The sequence below is a fragment of the Cataglyphis hispanica genome, chromosome 1 (genome assembly GCF_021464435.1).
Source record: "Cataglyphis hispanica isolate Lineage 1 chromosome 1, ULB_Chis1_1.0, whole genome shotgun sequence".
Taxonomy (NCBI): Eukaryota; Metazoa; Arthropoda; class Insecta; order Hymenoptera; family Formicidae; genus Cataglyphis; species Cataglyphis hispanica.
The window spans coordinates 14,648,795-14,662,830 of record NC_065954.1 but is presented as its reverse complement, the minus strand read 5'-3'; the positions used below and the strand labels follow the sequence as shown (position 1 = coordinate 14,662,830).

Sequence of the window (14,036 nt, the reverse complement as noted above, 5' to 3'; positions counted from 1 at the left end):
TACAAGAAATAAAAATTACTTTATTGATAACAAATGTACACAAATTTGTTATATTTCCCATATGGAAAATGGTGTGAATGGCTTTCCTATCTACATCCTCATATTAACAATGATGATGAATAACAGTAAGAATTAATGGTAATTACCGTAATGACCGTTACTGCAAAATGTACAAAACTTCAAGCCCGTTTGCTGTCAGAGAATACACGAACGATGCAACCAACGCCACTTATATTGAATACTTTTTCATGCCAAATTAATAAGTGACTACTGCTACCTTCCGTTGGAATTTCGAAACCTCGATAAATATACTTCATTAAAACATCCACTAAGTCACGATCTAATTGTGCTAAACAATCGTCCATTTGATTCGACTTTATACTTAAAAGCACCTTTTGTGTCAAGTTCCGGGCACTGTCCTGCAAATAGAAATGTTTCGTATATTTATGTACATGGAAATTTATATTTAACTAAATCCACATATGTATCAAAATATACTAGATAATATATTAGGAAAAAAGTATAAAAAATTATATATTAGAAATATACTGATATAAACAATTAAATCATATGCAAAGTATTTCTATGAATTTCATAAATTTGTTAATTCCAGATAAAAGTTCAAAAACCTACAGATAATTTGGAAGCAATATATTAAAAAATAATGTGACAGATTGTTGGAATAAAACAATTTCTCGAACCTAAGCCTATATAAATTTATATATATATATATAACCTATTTTAAAATAACGATTATTCACAACTCATTTATACACTTTTCACATCTATAACGCCATTCCACATTTGAAAAATTATAAAAAATATATCACTTTACGAGAACACGATAAAAAAACGAATAATTATCGCACGCAGGATATGTTTTTGAGGTTACCTTGACTTGCTGGTTTTTACTCTCTAGTGGTGCGGACTTTAATACTGATATTAGCGCCTCCGCGTTCTTACCCTTAATAAAGTGCTAAGGAAAAATTAGCCGACGATAAGATTGCTGGAATAATAAGACCTTTATCAAAAGCGAGAGCTTTGCAAAGGATATTGGCTAAGAAGTGTCAAAATCTCGTTCTCGTCTGGACCGGTGGGCGCGCCTATGCCACCGTCGGCGTCTTCCTCTTTGAAATTGTTGTCGCTATACTGATCCACGTCAATCTTGCGGAACGCGGATGCCGAAGTATCCTTCTTGCCGTCGTTCCTCGACATCTCGATTGTGCGCTTGAACGTCTCCTACGTTCACGTTTCACGTTCACGCCCGGCTTATCGAACAGCGCCTCGATTCGCGGCGGCAAGACTCGCCTAGAAATGCGTTCAGAAATCTTATCCATGGAATAGAGTAGCATTTAATTGACCAATCAGGAGCAAAGGTTTCTTTGTCTCGATTGGTCAATTAGACGCTAGCTTATCTTAAGGGTAGAATTTGCGAACGCATCCTAGGTATATTTACACGATGAATCGCGCGCATCGTGACCGTCATCTTGGCACTAATTGTACATGTGTTTTATATACATATATATATATATACATGTGTATATTTTCATTCATTTATCGGAAGCGCATATATATATATAGAATTTAAGATTATTTCAGATTACTCGCTTCATGCAGATGGAACAAGCTGTGTTTTGCTTTAATTAAAGCAGTGCGTCATAAAGGAAATATATACACGAGTGATTTTTTTTAGTATTATTATTAGTATTGGTAATCTATATCGGAGCACGTAAGAAAATATACTCTGACACATGACACATACACGACACGCTGTCATCCGAGAGAGATTGATTGATATTACTATAAATAAAGGTTATGCATAGATGATACATGAAGTTTATTTCTATCAAGATCTTAGCTATCACAGCGATTCTATGTTTAATCGATAATATGAGATCATCTGTGAGAAAAAAAGTAGCACAGATTAGAAATTGTATTTATATACGATCATCCAATGTCATCGCAATATATAAAATATATCCTAAAGATATTTTACCAAACAAAATTTTTCTTATGTCTTATGTTTTATCAATAAGGCAAATATACTTACTAATACTAATGCTGATAGTCTAGAGAGAGAAAGCGAGAAAGAGAAAGATTTGTGCAGGACTTTAAATAAGATTATTTCTCAAAGAAGAAAGAAAACTGTCAAATCTCTTTTTTGTAAAATATATATAAAAAAATGCATTGAAAGTCACAATATATATTCATTATTTCGCGTATCTACTTTAATAAATCTACTTTGTTATGCTAGAATTTATTAAAATTGATTTCGTTTAAATAAAAAATTATTTATGTAAATGTAAATTGCAAAAATCAGTATATTGCATCAATATATTGCTCATCAATATATTGCAGAATGTTAAAGAGCACACTTGTATGGATAGATCCGGGAAGTGTGTATAAAAGTAGGAAATAGATGTTTGTGTATGCGTGTCGTGGGCGCTCATGTGTATCTGAGAAAGAGATAAGTGGGATTCGCTTATTATGCTTGCACAGCATTTCAAGGTTAATTCTCTCCTGTGTCTGAATTTCTTGTAAATATTCATAAAGTTAAAAGCATATATTTGTCATTTGACTGAAATATTGCTCAATTTTAATTCCGTTAATCCTGCAAAAGTTTTAAGCTGTCAGAAGTCTGTCGTTAATTATTCGAAACTCAAAATCAAAGATCAGATTACATAAAATTATTATTTTCTAGTTAACAAAAATGTTTTAAAAAATGCAATAAAGTCATGTAATGATTTTACGCTCATAAATAATATAAATTAATATGTCTAACTTGGAAAGTCAATAATTGATTCCGACTCTTTTTTTTTGATAAATATTCACGCGCAAATAAAAGCTTTTTAAATATGATTCTACCCGCATACGCGATATTAATGTTAATGGAACGAATATGCAATGTAGATATCCCCGATCGCTTTTGACCTTGCTGATTAATTTACTGGTTTTTTCCTCTATAAGAAAATTAATTAGAAACAGATAAGAATATATAAAAATATATAAGTTGGAAAACAGTTTGTTATAGCTCGTCATTCAAGTTAGATCAATCGATCGTATACCATTTAAAACGCTACTACTTGTTCTTCTCTCTTTTTATTCTTTGGAACCGTAAAAACTAGCCTACCTGAAGTAATCATGAAACATATTTTTGCACGTGAGTATTGCATAATAATGTATAACCATCCATTTCTTCAAATAAAAAGGAGAAATATATCCTTTTTCTATAAAATTTCTGAATAATATTTTAATTTTGGACATACTTTTTTCAGATTTTTAAATATTTAAAAAGAGCTTTTTTTCTCTCTTTCTCTTTTTCTCTTTATCTGCAATTTTATTTGTATATTTTTTGCGTAGTTAATACATTTTTTGCATAATTAACAAATTTACAATATTAAAACATGCATTTACATTGTGTAATTTTGTTTTATTTAATAGTTGTGCAAATATTGACCATGATTTGGTTGGTCACCTTGGCATTCCCGCAAAGAGATTTCCAGTGGCCGAGCGAGATTTTAGATAATTTCAATAATGCGAGCAGCACCACACAAAGAACAATTGATTGTCCCTGCATTGCAACTGCAGAATATAATCCAGTATGTGGCAGCGATAATGTTACCTATTGGAATATGGGAAGATTTAATTGTGCTAAAAATTGTAACCCACGTAAGTAATATTAATTTTTCATATTTTGTTTTATTGTTCTTTGTTTATTTTCAAATAATGTTGTTAAAATATAATCTTTTAATATTATTGCTTTATCTTATAACTTTTATACATGCGTTAAGTTTTAATTTTAATCTTATATTTAATATCATTTTTTAATTAAAAAGTCTCAATTAAATTCTTAATTCTCAGTTTGAATTTTTCGGTTTTTCAGTTTGAATTTTTCAATTTTCAAACTTTTCGGTCAATTTTCAATTCTTTTTAAATTCTATTTCTATCTTTTGTCTTCCAATTCTTTTTTTAACTTTTCTCAACTTTTAATTTTTAATAATTTTATTCTTAATTTTTATTTTTCAATTATTTTAATTTTCTCAAATCTCATGAATGAGTATGTACATATATTCACATTTGTTTATTTCATATAATTATTGAGCAAAAATTACTTAAATTATTTTAAAAATATATTTTAAAATTTGAATAATTTTTTTGAACAATTTTTTTAAATTAATTTTAATATTTAATTATCTATAATTTTGATATTTTTGCTTAATAATTTCAAAAATTTTTTTAAGAACTTGAAGTAAGGGTGATGAGAGCTTGCGAACCATACATCCAACTGAGCAGTAGTTGAACGATTCATTATCACTTCCATACGACTAAGAAAATGGCATATGGATATTTTATGAATGTAGATAAATAAATAAAGATGTTTTATAATATTGATACTTCCATAATTTTAACTTCTTTATATTGTTATTATTTTTCATTTAACAACGTTAATTCTGACATTGTTTGTATACAGATTTGTATATTATTATAGTGAAAGTTCTTCTGATATCGCAAGTTACTATCACATTAACTACAATCTTCCAAACCTATATATGTTATCAATAATCAATGTATTACATTACATGTGCATAAAATGTGTGAGTTTTCCACGAATTGTCAAATGCTATTTAATGATATAAAAACTACTGTATGTATATTTTAGTATTTTTGTTACATTAAATTACTTTATGTAATATATTTTATTATTTATCATGTTATAATATTAATCCAACAACTATAAATATTTACATTAACATTCTAGCATCAAATTATTAACTTCTTTGAAAACAAATTTCATTGTAGTTGTCGAATAATGTAATCAAAAAGATGATAATTTTGCTGATAGGATATTATTAGCATTCTTATGTGATTTGTAGAAATAAGTCTGACAAATAAATGATCACTCGCTGGAACGTGATGACTTGAACGGATTATAATGAAATTTCTGAAAATATTTTTTTTTAAAGAAAATAAATTTGCTTTTTTTGAGAAAAAGCAGCAGATATGTTTTACAATATTAAATAATTTGCAAATATTCTAATTTTATTTGCAAATTAGCAAATCATGCGTTTATTAGGATTTTAAAATAGTACTGACATTATTGATAGCACTGACATATGTTAATTGTTAATAAAAAAAATAAAAATAAAAGAAATCATGATTTAAAAAAGGCTGCGAAATTAAGATGTGAATTAGTAAATAAATCTTATTATTACACGGGAAATCTGAATAAATGTAGTTGGACTTAGCACTGGCTGGCAGTCAATGCTATAAAAAGGAACGCAGCTGATATTCTGAAACAGTAGATCGTCGACCTTCGGTAGATCATCTTGGATACATACATCATCCAGTAGCAGATCGGCTTAGTCTCTTAGGAACTAAACGTCATTAACTTCATCAAAATATGTTATCTTACTTGTGGCTAGGTAAGAAAATGATTTGCTTCGTGTGCGACTTGTCAATTTATTTTTTTAATATCATCAATTGTATTAAATTTAATACTTTTGATAGCTGCCGCATCGCTGATTATCATCGCTGCATACCCACAAGTAAGTGAATGTTCTTTCGATATAAGCAAAGAGACAAAATCAGTTTATCTAAACAATAAAATATATTTGAACAATTAAGAGATATGATGTGCTTTGCATCAAGTGTTACAACAAAAGCCGGAATGTGTTTCTTTCTGTGATCCATCTATAATTAAAAGCAATAATTACACGTTTTATAAACAAATATTACAATATAAAATCTAAGCTGGCAAATTTACAAGTTTACAGGGATAATGACGTTATAGTTATTAGAAAATTTTCTATTTTTTTTATGTCTTTTTTTTAAAAGAAAGAATACATCTATATTTTCAAAACAAAAACATTAAAAATTTAATATTTTAGTATTTAGTTCGATATCTAAAATATCTCAAAAAATTTTGATTACGGGTAATTATGAAATGTCTAAGATGGATGATATCGTCTTTGACGGACCTGTCGCTACCAGGACACCCAACGGAGAACGAAGAATTACATCAACATCCACAACGACTGTGGCATCTAGGAATGAAAATGGTAGGACTACGACTCCTCAATCTGTGAATCAATTCAATACGTGCGTTGATACTTGCCCGGTAATTATTAATTTTTAATTAAAAATACTATATATATTTTATTTTATACAAACATTTAGATAAATGTTTTTATTCAATTCAAGAAAATCTTTTATATAAATAATTCTTTTTATGTATATATAAAGCGATCAGAGATCGATTCCAACAAACTATATAAAAAACACAAGAGAAAAATCCATTTTAATTAAAAAAGTATATATAGTTGTATATATTATGTATTTTCTCTTATATTTTGTTACACAAAAAGGAATTATATAATCTTGAAAATTGCATTTTTTTGCAGAATAATTTTAATAATTCTTGTAATCGTATATTTTGATCGTAGGTAACAAATGAATACAATCCTGTTTGCGGTACGGACAATGTTGATTACTCCAATCCAGGAGGATTGGGTTGTGCGCAAAGGTGTGGAAAAGGTATGTCTTAATATAAAAACGTTCCTTATATTTAATAACTTGGCTTATCTTGCTATTTGAAAAAAAAATATGATCAAGTTATTTAATATAATTTTTCTATTAAAAATAAGAGTAAAATCAAAGTTTTATATTAAAAGTTAAACTGATTATTAATATTTTTGAATTCAAATATGTAGACTTTTGTTATCTTTTTGGTGAATATTAATTATCGTTATTATTTCTATATCTTTGATTTTTAATTTAAAAACTCTTGGTTGTTCTAGCATAAACAAATTTTTTACAATAGCAAATATTTTTATTTTTTATTTGACGATCTTTGTCTCATCGAGTTTAAAATAAAAAAATACAGTTACTATACATAGGGCAGTGCGATTATTAGGTAGATACATTAAAACACCAACATGTGATATCTGATATTTACAGAAGTGACATTAAGATATTATGGACGCTGTTCGACAGGCACGAGTGGATGATATATAATAACCATCATTAAACAATATAATTTACAATAATATCATTCTATGAGATAGTAAAACATTGATTGTCTAGAAAATGGAAGAAAAATACACATATTTACACACCATAGCATATACACACACATATTACAAATATATTAATTTACTTTAAACAAAAATAATTAACTGATGGACACACACTTCATTTTTATTTTGACCTTTGTATCCTCTAAATAATTCTGAAATAAATGATACTAAATGCGAATTTTATAATCTTTTTTCTAATTAAAGAATTATTATTTCATTATATCAAGAGACTTTGATATCTTCACTAATATCTTAGCACTTCCGGTATCTAAGGTCACATTTTCAACTGGACATATAGTTTTTTAAAACTTACAAATTAAAACTGAAAATTTTGTTTCTGATTTTACTTGAAAAAATGTTGCACTAATTCAGTATCTAAATCTTTTTTTGCTTGAAAAATTGAAAAAAGGAACTAATCGATCGAGGAATCATTTCGGTCGGCCCACCTAACTCTTCGTGCGATTTCAAAGTTTCCTCCGTGAATCCCGTAAAGATGCCTCGCCAGTATATCAGCTCTGTCTTCTTCGGCTTCAACAGCCATTTTTCTATAGCGACGAACTGTTAAAAGGCAGCCGATGGTGAGTACAATCTGGATTATTAACCAAAAGATCAGAAGACCCAGAGCCAGACTCGCATCCACGCAAAAAAGACCATCTATAGATCCTATAAAACAATTTAATTCTTTTATCGCTTTACGATAGTTATATAATTATAAGAAATATATATGCAAATGAATTTAGACGTTCCCGGTGCTTGGAAGAGGCAACGATACTCTCAAACTCACTTCCGCCGGTGATCACAACTGTATCAGGAACCGAATTTTCCCTGGACAGTAAATGGTCTGCTGTTATCACCGGACTTTGAACGACGATAGATAGTTGTAACGGTAATTCCGCGGGGGTGAGGTTTCTGAAAATTTCTGTTACCTCGGCGATGAGCGGCTGCTCGATCGATCGTCGCTTTCTGCCATACGAAATCTGTCCTCCTCTGCAAGTAGTCTTCAAAAAAATTATAAATTTTCGATTTAATGCGTTAATTCTATAATAATTAGAAATTTAAGTCATAAAAACGTGTTACAATGTTAAAAGAAGCTGCCAACTTACCGGCTCACATTCTTCGAGACAAAATCTAACGATGACATTGAATCGCACAATTTGGCTATCGGGAAATTTGAAGGCAGTAAATGTTGAGATCAGAGAACGGTTGTCCATTGGATCCTTTAATAACGCGGGAAAAGTTGCCGGATCCGTCGGGCATCCAGATTCATCCAGAAGAAGATATGAGGAATCTCCGGATGCGCTACTAGCTACGAGATGTCCAGCTATGATATCGTAAGGTCCTGTAAAAAATTATTGACGCCTCAAAATTTCTGTTGGAGAGAATTTAACTTTAAATCGATCAAAGAAAATTTATAAATAAAAGAAATAATATAAAATTTGACCCCGCACAAATATCAAGAGACACGTTAGTGACTCACCGTCAACAGGTTGAATTTCGATTCTGAGCGTGAGCTTCTGTCCTAATTGAGTAACGACTGCATCCATATGTTCTTCGTTGAGGATTCTCATCGTCACCACTGGCGCTTCGGATGATGCGTTTATTATGATGGACCCAACCGGCGGCACGCCTGCGCTAAAAAGAATAATTAAAGCCAGAATATCGGGAATACTTGTCAATATCAAGATAAGATTTTTGTATCAGTTCACAATTAAATTTTACAAAGTAATATTATTATTCATTTGAAAGATTGTAAATAATATTTGACGAAAAAAAAAGATATAGGCTTACTTTGGATCCAAGAAAGAAAAACTCGAATTAACGGACACGTTTCTCGGCTCCGGGATATCGCGACCGTCTAATGAGCATCCAACTCTCACCGATTGATCTCCCAATCGTTGAATAATCGGATTATATTGTATCACAATGGTGGCCCAAACCAATGTATGCGTTCTGCAAATAAGAGTTGTTGTAAGATACCACAATTTTAATTTAAAATTTACTACCAATATTGCAGAATATTTAAGAATACAAATACCGATTTTCGTTGTCAATAGAAAACGCAGGTGTAAGACCACACTCAATATGAGATTGACCGATGGACTCTTTTTTCGGCAGTGGTAATCTTAAGATTGTCACATTTTTTCCAACACCATTAACACCGCAAGTATCTCCATAACCGCTCACGTATATCCGTCCGTCAAAAGGCTCCGTAGTGGTTAATGTAACTGTCATGATTGATTCTCCGCATTGTACTTTCACTGTGTGAAAATATGATGTTAAAATCTCGAGAAATAACGCTTATAAAATTATCTGTCTATCGCCAACGTACAATCTAGGCAAGCTTCTTGTTCTTTATAAATGACGTTCAGTCTGGCAACTAGCGAACTAACTCCAAGACTGATTGTATCGTCAGAATGCAGTAAGCAGAATGGTTTCTCTTCCGAATAGTCGACGGTGTAGGCTCTGCATATGAAACCATTCTCGCTGCGATCACATTTCTCCTCGCACTAAAAGGATCATAATCGAGTCAAACATTCATTCATGCGCGAACTGATAAGAGAAATACGAGAAATACCTGCTTTATATCGAGTCCCGGCAACGCCACATCCGAGTATGGCAATGTTACGTTCCGAAACTCCGCATAGGAACAATAGCTTTTCTTCGCTAGACAAAAACATGTACAAATTGGATACAATACGATTCTTGTAACCAAAAAGACAGATAAGTGACTTACATATATTATGGCACTGATCTTGCAGATACTCATCCCGATACATTGACGATCTGTAAGCCTGCGGTCTAGTACCTCTCTCGAATTTTGACAACGAACACGTGCCAATAGTATTGTCAATTGACAAAGGCTTGCTCGTACGAAATTGCGCAGATTCGCATTCATTTCCTAATATTATACAAAAATTTTTATGTATAAGTTTATATATAAAAAAAATTATTATTTTTGGAAATTTGAATCAATTTATTTGAGATAGATTATGAGTCGATACGTGATCTGTGTAATTATTCTATAAAGTGCGTACCTGCTTGCAGACACTTCTCGTAACATTCGTTTCTTTGTAACAATGCTTGATAATATGAGTTGGAGTGTCCATCTTTTAAAACAGCTCCCAAAGTTCTTTCTACTTGCCACAGTCTTTGCCGCTTGCAATTTGGTGAAACTGAAGCGTAATAGCAAGAAATTTTAAAAAATTGTTCATTGTTCTATGAGTGAGGGTATTGACCCTAAAATTTTTTTCTATAGAAGCGAAAAATTATGAAATTTTTTTTTAACATATTTTTAATATTTGCTTTTATCACATAATCTGGAATAATCTTATTAAATCTATTCTAAGTTGCTTTTGTCAAATGTAGCTTTTACATTCTATGTAAAAAGAACTAGCTAGAGAGAAAGAGAGAAAGAAAGAGGAAAAACTTTTTAAATATATAATATAAATACTTTATAGTGTATATACTATAATAGAAGAGAAAATAGTCTTTACCTTTAATACAAATTTTGTGGAAAAACGTTGCGTTAGTTTCAGGAATGAGTTCCTCGCTTTTTATTTGCACGCTATAACAAATGTTTCTCGCGAAGTCGATCACAAACGCTGTGCAATTCAAGCTTTTACATCTATAAAATAAATTATTTTTAATTAATATAAATGTAAACATTTTTTTGTATATTTGATGCATATGTAATTATTTATTTTCTTTATAAAAGATTTCGCGGTATTTCGATTTTCAACAATGTAACACAAATCTACTTATCTAAAGATTTATAAATGCACTTATATTACTACATATTAAATTTTTTGAATATCTAAGCAATTTATTAAAGTTAAGTTATAGTTAAAGTATAGCGTTTATTAGAAATAATTAATTGATGAAGTACCTGTCAAAACAAGGCACGATAATACCGTCGTTACCTATGGCACTGTTTGTGTATAATATAGTTTCTGCAGCGTTTGCAGGCTTAGCTTCGATTATTTTTTCCCATCCCGTATCTTGATCCTGACAATTCTGAGACCAGCCTGAAGGACAAAAGTATCTTGTAAAGTGCGAGCTGCCTTTAAATAGTGTGTTGCGCCTATAAGATCTGTGTACTTTTCGCGTGATTTTACATGACAAACTATATTTACAACTCGAAAAAGAAAGTGTCTATTTAAGTACACTTTATAAATTTTACATATTTGTAATTCAAAGTAAACGACAAATTACAAACAAGTCAAAAAATGATTTTTGCAAATTCTCTTTAAGCCCAATAAAATTGTCGCTAAAAAAGTTAACAAAATAAAGTTCTTTTAAAAAGTTTTTTTAGTATAATATGTATACTATTTTCTCTATAATGTATATAGTATATACAATTTTCGTTTTTTTATCGATAAAATTTTATTATATTAAAAAAAAGTAAATTTTCTTTTTATATGTATATACATCCTTCTCCATTAATATTCATTATATATCTACTATTTATTGAAGGAATTAGATTCTTTAATAGATTGTGTAAAACATTGATTCTTACCTGTGCTTAAAGCAAGACTGCAGACGAAAATCATGAAACGAAGGGTCGTCACCGTCATTGTGTATCTTTGCACTGCAAATGCGACGGGATGAAATCAGTTGCGAGAATTTGCTTTTCAAGGATTCCCGGATTGTTCTATAGACTCCGGAACAACATCTTCTGCTTGTCACTCGTACCGCTAATTTACCTGTATACGCAAGTATCGTTACGTAATGTCGCTATCACTTACACAAGTCGAAATCAGCGCGTATTAGACTGTTTATAGTCGAGTGAAGAAGCGGTCGAATGCGATCATCCGCGTTAGTTGCTCCTTTAAGAACTCCCTCCTATCTTCAAGGTTTCAAGATAATGCAACGTTTCTCATATATAAGCGAGTTGTTCGCTGTATAATATGACGTGTGCCGTTTTTACCGTGCTTTTGGTTCCGATATCTCTTGACACTACGTAAGCACACGACATAATTCGCGATAGCGATTTACAATGGAATTTATTTTCAACTTTGTTAAACACGCGAAGGTGAGTGCAGAAAAAAATGTGATCGTGCCCTTATGCCCATTCTGAGGATAAAAATCGCGCAATAATATAATACATAAGAAGCAGATCTTTTTACTTTTTACAAATTAAAGGAATCGGTCACACTATAGTGGTATAATACGTTATTAGGTGTTCTTGTAAAAAAAAAGCATAGCACTAATGTGCAATATGACTTTATGCTGATGATTACTCACTCTTATTAAAATGGTGATGAGTGATAACAGAATAACAACTTATTGTTAGCTAATTCTACATTTACACGTAACCGCATTCAGTCCGCATGACTTCAGGATATAATTGAATTATAACTCTATAATATATAAGGTTTATTAAATTATTAACTAAAGTCGTATAGAGTATTATAAAACACAAAATAAAAATACCCCTAATTTACAAAATTTATATTAATTATATAACGCCATACTTGCAACGATGAACGAATAATTCCTGTGAACACAAAACTTAAGGAAAAAAATTTCCAAAGTCATTTTTATAAATTATAAAAAAAAAATAAAATATTAAAAAATAAACAATATATAATAAAATGTGTCGATATAAAGCAGAAATAAAAACTCATATTAATGGCTTATTTAAACAAAAGAATGAAGCTCAGAATTTTTCTACTCGCTTTGAATAATAATTATTTAAAAATTGTAAATATATAATTTTCTTTGCTCTTTGTATTTGTGTGGAGCATTCACTCACACGCTCTTATGCAAACGCTGATCCGTCATTGAACTCTCTAGTGGCAATTGTCACACTTATTATTGACTGAAGTGTGCATCGTCGGCGGGTTAAAGATCGGTATATCTCCTCAGCGGCTGTACGCGCTCCTCGACGTAATCGAGCCGTGCTCGCGATTCACTCTTGGCGTACATTCGTCGTCCTTTCGTTTATACAGAGAGTGAGATCGGCGGGCAAGCGTACCACTAACCAACTGTGGGACAGACACGTAACGAAATGAAAAGCTATCGTGCGTCGAGCCACAACGGCGGATACGACGAGGAAGAGCAGAGGGGCATTCCGGCCGCGCCATCCGTCTGCCTGATCGAACGATCGGATGCGGCTGGGTAAATACAGCTCCGCGCACATCAATCCATTCACCAGCATTGTCGTAAAAAGGAAGAAAGGAAAAAAAAAAAAACGATGGCGAGGTCGGCAAACGATTATCTGGGATGCTTTGCGCCGCCCAAGTGTACGTACGTTCGCTCATCGGTGACACCAATTCGGCCTTCGGCGTATCGTTATCGTGGACGATTGCGAAGTACTCAATATTTAAATGACGTAAAGACCTGCTGTTTGAGAGCAAGTGTTTGCTTTGGCTGCAATACACCGTTAAAGGTATGATATAAAGGCAGTATATATTAAATTGTTTGTGTGAGTTATTCGTCTGATTAAATTCACAATGATTCGGAAGAAAAACATGCAAATATATACGCTTTTTGCCAATCGATTCTAAAATTAATTTTAACAAAATCAGAATTTAATATATACGTGAAAAAATCGTCTATATTTTGAAATAAATAAATATAAAAAAAGGAATTCTTTTTACAATGGAGTTTTTAAATGGATCCAGACACCGTGTCGTTTAGTATGACTGCCAAATGTCCTGTTGTTAAAAGACGTTCCCACAGTGCAACAACTACAATTGTACAAGTATCGGAAGCCTATATCGATAGCGAACATCGAAACTAGTGTCCTTCGTTTTACGTAACTCTCTGGCATCGTTTACGCTTGTTAGACAGTAGCACATATACGTATATATCGATACAGCAAGATGGAACCTCTAATATATACTTCGCAAAATGAGATATCTTTCGAACATATAATAATAATATGATATAAAGCAAAATTATAGATGATCAGAATTTGTTATGTTATGCGTGTATATATATATATATATATATATA

General features: G+C 31.2%; 4 protein-coding genes across 9 annotated transcripts; 2 read left to right on the top strand and 2 right to left on the bottom strand.

The window, feature by feature from the left end:
- Nucleotides 1-1,301, bottom strand: LOC126848933 (actin-related protein 2/3 complex subunit 5-B). The gene is made up of 3 exons (XM_050590329.1): nt 1,056-1,301; nt 893-966; nt 1-419 (listed from the first exon to the last, which is right to left on the bottom strand). The coding sequence occupies exons 1-3, from the start codon at nt 1,213-1,215 to the stop codon at nt 180-182; spliced, it is 474 nt and encodes a 157-aa protein (XP_050446286.1). The 5' UTR covers nt 1,216-1,301; the 3' UTR covers nt 1-179.
- Nucleotides 1,302-1,599: 298 nt separating this feature from the next.
- Nucleotides 1,600-4,392, top strand: LOC126848973 (uncharacterized). 2 transcript variants are annotated; one of them, XM_050590404.1, is made up of 4 exons: nt 1,613-1,729; nt 3,022-3,160; nt 3,442-3,669; nt 4,242-4,392. In XM_050590404.1, the coding sequence occupies exons 2-4, from the start codon at nt 3,142-3,144 to the stop codon at nt 4,298-4,300; spliced, it is 306 nt and encodes a 101-aa protein (XP_050446361.1). In that variant the 5' UTR covers nt 1,613-1,729; nt 3,022-3,141; the 3' UTR covers nt 4,301-4,392. The 2 variants fall into 2 exon arrangements, with proteins under 2 accessions (XP_050446353.1, XP_050446361.1); XM_050590396.1 differs by lacking the exon at nt 3,022-3,160 and having other exon boundaries at nt 1,600-1,812.
- An 863-nt stretch (nt 4,393-5,255) lies between these two features.
- LOC126848964 (uncharacterized) lies at nt 5,256-7,254 on the top strand. Its single transcript, XM_050590383.1, has 5 exons — nt 5,256-5,423; nt 5,509-5,546; nt 5,954-6,118; nt 6,444-6,534; nt 6,958-7,254. The coding sequence occupies exons 1-5, from the start codon at nt 5,402-5,404 to the stop codon at nt 7,005-7,007; spliced, it is 366 nt and encodes a 121-aa protein (XP_050446340.1). The 5' UTR covers nt 5,256-5,401; the 3' UTR covers nt 7,008-7,254.
- Nucleotides 7,255-7,392: 138 nt separating this feature from the next.
- Nucleotides 7,393-13,486, bottom strand: LOC126848390 (uncharacterized). Of its 5 annotated transcripts, XM_050589291.1 has the most exons (15): nt 12,832-13,484; nt 11,593-11,779; nt 10,963-11,101; nt 10,571-10,701; nt 10,112-10,249; nt 9,811-9,975; nt 9,652-9,740; nt 9,406-9,583; nt 9,112-9,334; nt 8,865-9,026; nt 8,554-8,708; nt 8,180-8,415; nt 8,003-8,074; nt 7,861-7,901; nt 7,594-7,739 (listed from the first exon to the last, which is right to left on the bottom strand). In XM_050589291.1, exons 2-14 carry the CDS (start codon nt 11,648-11,650, stop codon nt 7,884-7,886), a joined length of 1,764 nt encoding a protein of 587 aa, XP_050445248.1. In that variant the 5' UTR covers nt 11,651-11,779; nt 12,832-13,484; the 3' UTR covers nt 7,594-7,739; nt 7,861-7,883. The 5 variants fall into 5 exon arrangements, with proteins under 5 accessions (XP_050445220.1, XP_050445229.1, XP_050445257.1 ...); XM_050589263.1 differs by having other exon boundaries at nt 7,393-7,739; nt 7,861-8,074; nt 11,593-12,436; nt 12,832-13,483; XM_050589272.1 differs by having other exon boundaries at nt 7,393-7,739; nt 7,861-8,074; nt 12,834-13,483.
- Between the last annotated feature and the right edge of the window lie 550 nt (nt 13,487-14,036).

Coding starts and splice junctions, on each gene's coding strand:
- LOC126848973 (XM_050590396.1), top strand. CDS start 1,752: ATGACACATACACGACACGCTGTCATCCGAGAGAGATTGATTGATATT. Junction 1,813..3,441: donor TGATATTACTATAAATAAAG/GTTATGCATAGA, acceptor TTTATTTAATAG/TTGTGCAAATATTGACCATG. Junction 3,670..4,241: donor TGCTAAAAATTGTAACCCAC/GTAAGTAATATT, acceptor AATTTTTTTAAG/AACTTGAAGTAAGGGTGATG.
- LOC126848390 (XM_050589263.1), bottom strand. CDS start 11,650: ATGACGGTGACGACCCTTCGTTTCATGATTTTCGTCTGCAGTCTTGCT. Junction 8,709..8,864: donor TTTTCTTTCTTGGATCCAAA/GTAAGCCTATAT, acceptor TATTCTTTTTAG/CGCAGGCGTGCCGCCGGTTG. Junction 7,740..7,860: donor AGTTGTGATCACCGGCGGAA/GTGAGTTTGAGA, acceptor ATTGTTTTATAG/GATCTATAGATGGTCTTTTT.
- LOC126848964 (XM_050590383.1), top strand. CDS start 5,402: ATGTTATCTTACTTGTGGCTAG. Junction 6,119..6,443: donor CGTGCGTTGATACTTGCCCG/GTAATTATTAAT, acceptor TTTTGATCGTAG/GTAACAAATGAATACAATCC. Junction 6,535..6,957: donor TGCGCAAAGGTGTGGAAAAG/GTATGTCTTAAT, acceptor TGATATTTACAG/AAGTGACATTAAGATATTAT.
- LOC126848933 (XM_050590329.1), bottom strand. CDS start 1,215: ATGTCGAGGAACGACGGCAAGAAGGATACTTCGGCATCCGCGTTCCGC. Junction 967..1,055: donor GATTTTGACACTTCTTAGCC/AATATCCTTTGC, acceptor AGCACTTTATTA/AGGGTAAGAACGCGGAGGCG. Junction 420..892: donor GTAAAAACCAGCAAGTCAAG/GTAACCTCAAAA, acceptor TTCTATTTGCAG/GACAGTGCCCGGAACTTGAC.